The 10,538-nt window shown below is 36.7% G+C and overlaps 1 protein-coding gene across 1 annotated transcript; it reads left to right on the forward strand.

The window, feature by feature from the left end:
* The first annotated feature begins 2,452 nt into the window (after positions 1–2,452).
* On the forward strand, positions 2,453–8,528 carry LOC134659450 (zinc finger protein 880-like). Its single transcript, XM_063515092.1, has 6 exons — positions 2,453–2,479; positions 2,675–2,752; positions 3,143–3,707; positions 4,523–4,744; positions 6,510–6,584; positions 7,240–8,528. The coding sequence occupies exons 1-6, from the start codon at positions 2,453–2,455 to the stop codon at positions 8,487–8,489; spliced, it is 2,217 nt and encodes a 738-aa protein (XP_063371162.1). The 3' UTR covers positions 8,490–8,528.
* Positions 8,529–10,538: the final 2,010 nt, after the last annotated feature.

Raw genomic sequence — 10,538 nt, forward strand, 5'->3', positions numbered from 1 at the left:
TTTGAAATACATTACGCAAATAAAATAAAAAAATCAAATAATAAAGTAAAAACGATGTGGAGTGTAATTAATGAGCGGACTAACAAAAAAACGAAAAAAACTAAAACCAATATCAAGTTACAAATTGGTGACAATATCATATCAGAGCCTAAATTATTAGCTGATACATTTAATAGTTTCTTTTCATCCATAGGTAAAGGTCATACTGGTATTACACCTGCCACCGGACGACCCGTTGAGCAGCAAATCGAAAATTCTATGTTTCTTACACCTGTAACCGTTCACGAAATAACTAAAATAATAAGAAATTTAAAAAACAAATTCAGTTATGGAATTGACGAACTTCCACCATCTTTATTTCGATACTGCGCTGATCAACTTGCATATCCGCTGTGTTCATTAGTAAATCAATCTTTTGATGAGGCATCATTTCCGGATCAGTTGAAGATGGCTGTTGTAAAGCCTATTCACAAAAAGAACTCAACGTTAGACCCAAATAATTATCGCCCAATCGCTTTGTTACCAACAGCATCCAAAGTGTTCGAAAAGGCCATGTGTAACCGGATCTATGCATTCTGTGAAAAGTATAACATATTTAACGACTGTCAAAACGGATTCCGGAAGCATAGATCAACAGTCATGGCGGTATTCAAGTATGTTCAAGAAATCTTAGAAATTCTTAACTCGAAACAATATGCCATTGGCATACTTTTGGATATGACCAAAGCATATGATAAGGTACAGTACGACATATTATTAAATAAAATATACGGAATAGGAATTCGCGGAAGTGCTTTTGGATGGCTAAAGTCTTACCTTAAAGATAGAAAGCAACTAGTTGAGATAGAACATTTTAATTTTGCAACTGGAGAAATAGAAAATGTAAAATCGAATTCTGAAACTCTTAACGCTTCTATCCCGCAAGGAAGCGTTATTGGATGTTTGCTTTTCCTTATTTACATCAATGACCTCCCCAAAGTCACAAATGATCCCTGTGTGTTATTTGCCGATGATGTGTCAATAATTACAGCTTGCCAAAACCCTGAAGACGTCAATGAGAAACTTACAGCTAACCTAAATGTAATCAGTTCCTGGATGAGAGACCATAACCTCGATATAAATTATAAGAAAACCAAAATAATTCCATTCTACCCATACCAGAAAACGCCACTAGATATAGATTACACCTACGAAAATACTCGGTTAGAAGTCGTGCAAAGCGCTACACTATTGGGTTTAGATATCGACAGTCACATGAATTGGAAATCCCATGTAGAGAAAATTAGGAAAAAAATATCTCAATTCGTCTATGCGCTTCGGGCGGTTAAAGTAACGACAAATTTGGAAACAGCCCTAACAACATATTACGCGTATGCATATGCTTGGCTAAATTATGGAATTATTCTGTGGGGTAATAGTACCAACGCTCCATTACTTTTTACCCTCCAGAAAAAGCTTGTTCGTATCTTAATAAATAAAACACTTGACGAAATCGAAAGCCACAAACCTTATTTTTCTGAACTTGGACTGCTGACCCTCACATCTATATATATATTAGACATGTGTAAGTTCGTTCGAAAGAATAGGGAATTATATATAAATCGAGAGGACCTACCTTCTACACGATCGATACGAAACAAGAATAGACTAATCCCACCACCTTGTAAACTTAAACTACTGTCATCGGGCCCTTTAGTAATGTCTATTAAAATATATAATAAACTCCCGGACTCTATAAAAGAAGAAGAAAATTATAATATATATATAAATAAAATTAAACAGTTGCTATTAGCTAAGTCATATTATACCCTAAGCGAATTTTTTAATGACAGATTATAATTAAATAATATCAATAATTACAAATACATTGAAATTTACATTTTTTTTTGTTAAGGCTTGACTTTGGTATTTTTGACATAAATTTAATCCTTATTTTTACATTTGCCTATAATTATTGTTTATATTAAGATTTAATCACTTTACATTAATCACAAATTCTCCTCTCCTTGGAATTGTAAATAGTATATTGCAGTGCCCAACAGGGTTCACAAAGACCTAGCTTATAAGTTTACCACCTGTACAATTACTTTGTGAAATTGCAATAAAATATTGAGTATTGAGTATTGAGTAGTCAAATTGGTTTCTTTTTTCGAACTGTCGAAACGATTTTTCTACTATGGAATTTATATGAAACACTAGCATGTGATGACGTCACAATCAAATTACCTAGTCTTTATAGTTTTATACGGGTTTTAAAATAGAAACTGTGTCTAAAAATAACTGCTGTCTATGATTCTTTAGTAATCTTCTGGTGCTTTATTTAATGCATGGTGTTAAATAATTTAATTTAAATACAGTCAAATACCCTATGTTTACTCCTTCTTATGTTTACTTAAGATATTTGTTTAAAACCTTATGACATGTTATATTTTAGACGAGGAACCCTTAAAACATGAACTACCTGAAGATGGCCCGTACAGTGAGTCTCCCGAGCCTTCTTTACGTAAGTATCTGGACTATCTAGTGTGCTATTCAGAATTTTGTAGAATTAATTGACAGCAGTTATAATAAAAGGAAACTTGAGCGCTATTTGGCAGTAAGGCGTGCGGCCTCCATACTGAATATCATTTGTTATTTTACCAGTTGCTCATACACTGTGTCATTACGTGTTCAGCTTCGGACGCGGAGGAGGAGCCCCCAGGGCCGCTGCCTGATGATGAGCCGCAACTGCCGCAAGACCATTATCTGTTACGTAAGTACACACTTCAAATTATATTAACCCTATTATATTAATGTTCAAAACACATGAGTTTATAAATTATTTTAAACACTTAAATCACGTATTTATTATTTAAGTCGACAAACGCAATTTTTCGAGGATCTTCTTCTTGGAGCAACGACTGCACCATTACTGGTCAAGGGCGCGACGTGTACCACCAAACCAGTGAAGCGACCAGTAAAGGCGCTGTCGTTGCTCTGTTTAAAGTTATTTTAATATTTTCTAGTTTTACTGGATTTTTATAGTTAAACCCCTTTGAACGCCAAAAACCATTAAAGGCATCGTAAGAGGGCGACCCGTGGCGCCAAGGACGCTGATAAATGCTATGGCGTACGTTGTCAAAGTAACCTTCCCCGTTTCCAGTGCGGTTTATATTTGCTAGCTTATGCCGGTGATATTGACGTGTGCATGACGTTCTTGGGTCCGACAGATGTTTCAGTGTCTTCAGCCGGCGAGTACGGAGTTAGCACGGCGCCTCTGTCCTCGCGCGCCAAGGAACAGCTCGCGCTGGCGTGCTCCGTGAGGCTCGAGCGCCTCCGCCACTCCCCGCGCGCGAGTCAGCCGTGTCCCGTGACGTCACACCGCGAGCCGAGCCCCGCCAGCAGTGTGCAGGACGTGACGTCACACCGCGGGCCGAGCCCCGCCAGCAGTGTGCAGGACGTGACGTCACACCGCGGGCCGAGCCCCGCCAGCAGTGTGCAGGACGTGACGTCACACCGCGGGCCGAGCCCCGCCAGCAGTGTGCAGGACGTGACGTCACACCGCGGGCCGAGCCCCGCCAGCAGTGTGCAGGACGTGACGTCACACCGCGGGCCGAGCCCCGCCAGCAGTGTGCAGGACGTGACGTCACATCGCGAGCCGAGCCCCGCCAGCAGTGTGCAGGACGAGCACGGTGACACCACCGACGAGGAACAAACCTACACGTCCGGTACTCGCTCAACACACTTCATACACAACTCTAGTTTAATCACATTATATCCCAAATAGGTCACATTTTCTACCCAATCATCATGTTTAATCCCAATTTTGTACTAAAATGACGGAATAGTTGAAAGAATTGGGACAATCAACAATCATAGTCTATGATGTCTGATGATGTACAGATTCATAGAGTCATTTTATTGTTGTGGTATCTAGATTTCTAGAATATAAAATCAAGAAACAGACCAGAGAATCTTCTGCAAGACTACTTTCTCCGCTCAGGAATAGGTTTCCTAATTCGACGGTTACGATGGGGTTTCGAACTTGTAACCGTCAGATTAAGAAAATACGTGCAAATAATTGTCTGAAAAAGTACTAGCACAATTATAGCATCAACGTGGACTATATAATAATAAAGACACAGGTTAAATGCAATTCTCAAATCACAACTTTATTCCCGTAATACTGTAAAAGCCATAAATACATTCGCCATACCCGTTCTTACATACTCTTTCGGTATAATAAACTGGACCAAATCCGACCTCAAAGCACTGCAACGCACAATTAACACGACGATGACCAAATTCCGTAAACATCACCCTAGATCATGTATACAGAGACTGACACTACCAAGAAAAGAAGGAGGGAGAGGCATCATTGACATAACAAACCTACATAACAGACAAATCACAGCTCTAAGACAGTATTTCTTCACCAAGTCCGAATCTTCTGCACTGCACAAAGTAACAACACACAATGACCGTAAACTGACACCACTTAATCTACAAGACACAATAACACAAAGAAATGAAAACCTGACAGACGACAAAACTAAACACGCCGAGTGGGCTAGAAAGTCTCTCCACGGCAGACATCATCAAGACTTATGCCAACCTAATGTCGACAAGGAGGCGTCGAACGCGTGGCTGAGTCGTGGCGAGCTGTTCCCGGAGACTGAAGGCTTCATGATGGCGATACAAGACCAAGTAATAGAGACAAGAAACTACCAACGACACATAACAAAGACTCTCAACAACGATAGATGTAGAAAATGCAATAGCTGCCCGGAAACCATACAACATATTACAAGTGCATGTAAAACAATAGCTCAGACCGACTACAAACATAGACATGACCAAGTTGCTAATATTATCCACCAAAGACTTGCCTATCAACAACATTTCATTACTGAAATAGAGCCATATTATAAATATAAACCTGAAAGTGTATTAGACAACCCAACAGCCAAACTGTATTATGACCGAACCATCCTTACTGACCGAACTACCCATCATAACAGACCTGTCATCACATTAATAGACAAAACTTGCAAAACTGGATACCTCATAGATATAGCCGTACCTAATACACATAACTTACAAAGTACCATAGCCGAAAAACTTAGCAAATACATTGAACTGAAAGATGAAATAATCCGGATATGGCATCTACAGAAAGTGATCATAGTACCGATTGTTTTATCCACTACAGGCGTTATACCCAAACAGCTACATCAATCTCTAAGGACCTTAAAATTACCGCCCAGAACATTCCATCTCCTTCAGAAAGCCGCCATCCTCAATACATGCCGCATTGTAAGAAAATTCTTACAAACTGACCAAGAAACGCTTGATACTGCAAACAGACCAACATCACTATCAACTACTACCCATACAACCTTAAACCTTTCCATAGCGCCAACTACTGAACCACTTACCGCAAACTTGGAGACTCGCACAACGGCTAGGAACGCTGAATCTGCTGTACCTTATGAAGAAATAGTAGATATTACACTTACCTGAGATGCACTTGGCCTAGGCCCGTGCATAGCAGTAATCCGGTGAAAGCCGAGAAAATATGAAAAACCAATAATAATAATAATAATAATAATAATGATCGGTGATCTTGGACACGGCGCGGATAGTCCGCCGGTTCCTCTCTCTGCAGCCCTGACCACCGGCAGCTTGGGCCTTGCCCCGCTGCTGGCGGCACCCTAGGTTAGGTTTTTTATAATATGTTTATACGTATTTTGTATTGTTTTTGTAAGTGTTTTTGTATTTTATTTTTATATCCATATTATAAAATAACCTAGCCTAAGAGTTAAAATAAATAAAGAGAATAATAATAAAATGCTTTATTGCACACTACAAAAGAAATAGTACAAAAGTATGAACAGGTACAAAAATGTAGGTAACAACAGGCGGTCTTATCGCTAAATAGCGATCTCTTCCAGACAACCTTCAGATAGTGAGACGGCGAAACAGATTCAAGTTAACGGGTGGCGCGAAAATAAAACAAATAATAAAAATAAAATAAAATACATACACTACAAATATAAGATATAAAAATATACTACATTTATTACTATATAAACATTATATAAATAACAAATAAATATGTAAATGACAAAGGAGGCTAAAGGACAACGGCGAGGAGTTATAAGAAAACTTTTGAAAAAATTATGAAAGAGATAAATAATGATTTTTTAATAGGCTTTTAAAAATAGATAGTGATTTAGCACGTTTGATATCAACAGGCAGAGCATTCCACAGCCGGACAGAGCGAAAACTGAAAGAGTTAATGTAAAATTTTGACGAAGAAGGAGGAGGAACAAGTAGCAGATTTTGAGAGCCTCTAATGGAGGAAAGATATTTAAACCGGGTTTTGAGATAACAGGGAGTATTGGGATGAAACAGTGTGGCATACAGGAGGGAGAGAATATGCATATACCATAGTAACTAAACATGAATTCATCATTTACCTATCTAAAATGCCGGTGATATAATAAATTTTAATATTTCTGTTTCAGATGTAGAATCATCGATTAAATCAGATACTATTAATGATGACGAAGTGGGAGATGAGCAGGTGCTTGCTGTGTCATGTAAGTACCTTATCCCAACACATCACACGGTCGTGCACATACTGCACATTAAGACATAACTAAGACTTCAAATTTTTACCATCTGAGTTACGAGTGGTAAATGAAAACTAGGTCTTATAACATTTTATATTTACACACTGAGAGTCTCGGATTTGTAATAGCAAAAATACATTTTAGTTACGAAATCAATTATGATGTATAATTTCTGTACAAAAAGTAGTGATATTCGATCAAAAATATGAAATGAGCTTTGAGCTTTATATTACATCCCAAGTGAACTAAAACTTGGCACCCATATAGTTCTCAATTCTTTTGCCATCGAAGTCGACAACGACGCATATTCTTAATATTGAATTGAACTCTCATTTCAATTTATGTTTTTGACGGGATATTATTTACAAGTTGCGCTTTAGTATTTATTGATTAATTTGATTCAAATTTAACGAAAAACTAATGAATAAAATAAAAATCGGCTCTAACTGAAACTTATAATTGACACTTAACACTTTAACACAATTATGATCATATTTAAAATTGTATTTATTTGCATATTTTGATGTTATTTGTATTTTTTACTCAGAGTCACAAGCTCTTTCGATCCCATTTAAGTGAAAAAGTAGTGTGTAAATATTCAATATTTTGTTATTGTGTCCAGCCGCAGCTGTTGTGGTCCCGTTTGCGCCGCGTGAGGCGCCCGTGCAGGCGAGTGCCGTGACGTCACACCACGAGCCGACGCCAGCGAGGAGAGTGACGTTGCCTGATGCCACCCGCCCACAAGCCCACACACACCACTCTAGCTTACTCCGACAAATCAATAACCAGCACACAGACACTAAAGCAATGTATTCATGCAACATCAAAATAAATAACCAACACACCGACACTAAAGCAATGTATTCGTGCAACATCTGTTCACAAAAGTTCTCAAACAAAACTCTGTTCAACCGACATGTACACACTCACATGGAACTAGAAACATACATTTGTGATATGTGTAATATGAAATTCAGGTTGAAAGCAGTTTTAAAGAGACATATTTTTAAGTTACACATGAAGATAAAACGCGTGTGCAAAGTTTGTAACAAAATTGTTGACAAAATGTACTTAGAGAAACATCAAAGACTTCACACTGGTGAGAAACCATACAAATGTAAGGTATGTGACAAGAAATTTGCACTTGTTGAATATTTACGTTCACACGAAAGAGTTCACACTGATGAAAAACGATACAAGTGTGAAAAATGTAACAAACAATTCAGAGATAGAAGTTCGTTAAACAAACACAAAAAAATTCACACCGGGGACAAAAGATTTAGCTGTGATCAATGCGGCAAACGTTTTATACAAAACGGCAGTTTAACTATACACAAAAGAGTGCACACGGGTGGGAAATTATATAAGTGTGACGAATGTGATGAATTATTTAGATCTACGAACACTTTACAAAACCATAAGAAAATTCATGCTCGAGGTGATATGTACAGTTGTAACGTTTGCGACGAGAAATTTCCACTAAAAAAACTTTTAGATAAACATAAACACAAGCACATCGGAGAAAAAGCGTTCCGGTGCAAAGAATGTAACAAGAGGTTTAAGATAAAAAGTCATTTAGATTTCCATAAAATAACGCACAATGGAGACAGACAATACATCTGTGACAAGTGTGGTAAGCAATTTAAACGACAAGGTAATTTAGATCAACATAAAAAAAATCACGCAGAAAAATCTCACAGTTGTAATAAATGTAACAAGCAATTCACACACAAACACCAGTTGGATGCTCATGAGAGAACTCACACTAAAGAAAAACCATATATTTGTGAAAAATGTGGCGCGCGATTCGCGCAAAATTATATCCTACAGAAACATAAACAAACTCATCTTGAAAAGGTACCCGGTAACTGAGTGACTGAGGAAATTAACTAAAGGAATTAATAGTAAACATCAATACAAAATAGTGTATTAGACGTGCTTCAGTGTGCAAACAAAATCAAATTTTAAACATTATATTTTGCCTGTAAAGATTTATACCATTCTTACTAAATCAAAATATATAAACATGAATAACTATAAAGAATATGATAGAAAGTTCATAATACGGATTCGACTCCATACTAACATGAAGAATGTAGTGTTGATATTAAAATTTAGATTTCCATAAAATAACGCACAAATCGCACAATGAAGACAGACCATATTTCTGTAACAAGTGTGGTAACCAATTTAAACGAAAAGGTAATTTACACTCCCGGCCAAAAGTATGGAAACAAGCTTGTATTACAGTAGAAAAATATGTTTTTTTTTAAGCGATGGATTGTATACTACACATTGACAATTTAATAAAAAAATGGTTAAAATAATATACAACATTATACAAGTAAAATAAAATACTCAAATACTGGCTATGATAGTAAGCCAGTTAAACATTTTGTTAAAATGTATGTGTTAATTAAAAGGGTATTATAACATTTTCCTATTTATATATTTACTTTTTAATATTAGTTTAGGATGTTTTGATATTTATCCAGTATTTTTTATTCTTTTGGGGCTGCCTAATGTAAAATTTAGAATTCAAATATACCTACAACAGAGAAAACAACCTTGATTCCATACTTTTGGCCTTGGGTGTAGATACTTAAACAAAAAAAAAACACTCAGAAAAATCTCACAGTTGTAATAAATGTAACAAGCAATTCACACACAAACATCAGCTAGATGCTCATGAAAGAAAAAAACTTAAATATACTGACTGGGTCAAGCAAATCTTGTCAGTAGTAAAAGGCGGCAAATTTGAAAAATCGCGGGTTAGCAACACTGTTTTCTCTGTGGAATGTGGCTCGTGAATGACAGCCATCATGTTTGTTTACATTCTGAATCGTTGCTATTTCAAGAGAATGAGACCTCGGGTGACCCTAGGGCTGGCTCATTCCTAGGTCAAAGAATAGGCATAGCCATCCAGCTGGGTAATGTAGCCAGCCTCATGGACACCCTTCCGCAGGGCGTAGACTTGAGGGACCTTTCATAAGTGGGTATTTTTGTCTTTTCTTCTTTTATTTTTGAGTAGTTTTATTTTAGTGTTAGTTTAGTTTTAATTTGTTTAGTTTATAGATAGTTTTAATGTTTTCCATTACATCCAAACAAAGTATTAAATATATATTATCTGCAACTGTACAAATGTAAAAAAACACTAACTGAATGGCTTAAAATACTTAACTATGACGAGACAGAGGCTCTGATATACTAAGTTGGTATTATTTAATTAACTTAAATTCTTAAGTACTTACCAGTTCTTAAAATACGATATTATGCTTTACAGTACCTATTGTATAAGAAGTTCCGAAAAGTTCAACATATTCACTTGCACTGACACGATCTCACACACAGTCATATACCTAGACACACACACACACGCACACACACACACACACACACACACAAAGTTAGAATAAATTGTACTATTAGCTTAAGTTTTCTTTCTGTATGCTAGTTAAATATTTCTTAAATCTACAACTTGTTGCTACGGAGGAGCGGGGCTTCCTGATACAGGTATAATATACTTAATAGGGAGTCTGTTGGAAATTGTCTGTGTAGTCTATGCCGTACACTAGGTGTCAAATATTTTGTATCTGTGATCCTTCTCTTTCTCGCTGCCCTCAGCTCATGCAGCCGTAAGATTGTGTCGTCCCATTTATTTTAATTATTTTACTTTTACAACTTATACAAATCTTTATTTTATCTCAATGTTTCTAATCATATAAAACTAGATATAGTGCTGTGTTAATTTTGGTATATTAATACAGACTGATATCATAACTTTGCGTTATTCTTTTACCGTGATCTCGGCTAGTCCTTCGCCTGCTTCCCTGTGCCCGTGTTCCTCATATATCTCTAACAGAGTCCCAACCTGTTACCTTGTTATGTAACATTTATTAATGTAAATAAAATATTTTCATT

The sequence above is a fragment of the Cydia amplana genome, chromosome 25, assembly GCF_948474715.1.
Source record: "Cydia amplana chromosome 25, ilCydAmpl1.1, whole genome shotgun sequence".
In the NCBI taxonomy this organism is placed as follows: domain Eukaryota; kingdom Metazoa; phylum Arthropoda; class Insecta; order Lepidoptera; family Tortricidae; genus Cydia; species Cydia amplana.

Excerpts from the sequence above, each read along its gene's own strand:
- LOC134659450 (XM_063515092.1), top strand. The coding sequence starts at position 2,453 with ATGAACTACCTGAAGATGGCCCGTACA. Across the intron at positions 2,480-2,674 it reads ACCTGAAGATGGCCCGTACA|CTTCGGACGCGGAGGAGGAG; the intron begins GTGAGTCTCCCG and ends TTACGTGTTCAG. Across the intron at positions 4,745-6,509 it reads GACTCTCAACAACGATAGAT|ATGTAGAATCATCGATTAAA; the intron begins GTAGAAAATGCA and ends TTTCTGTTTCAG.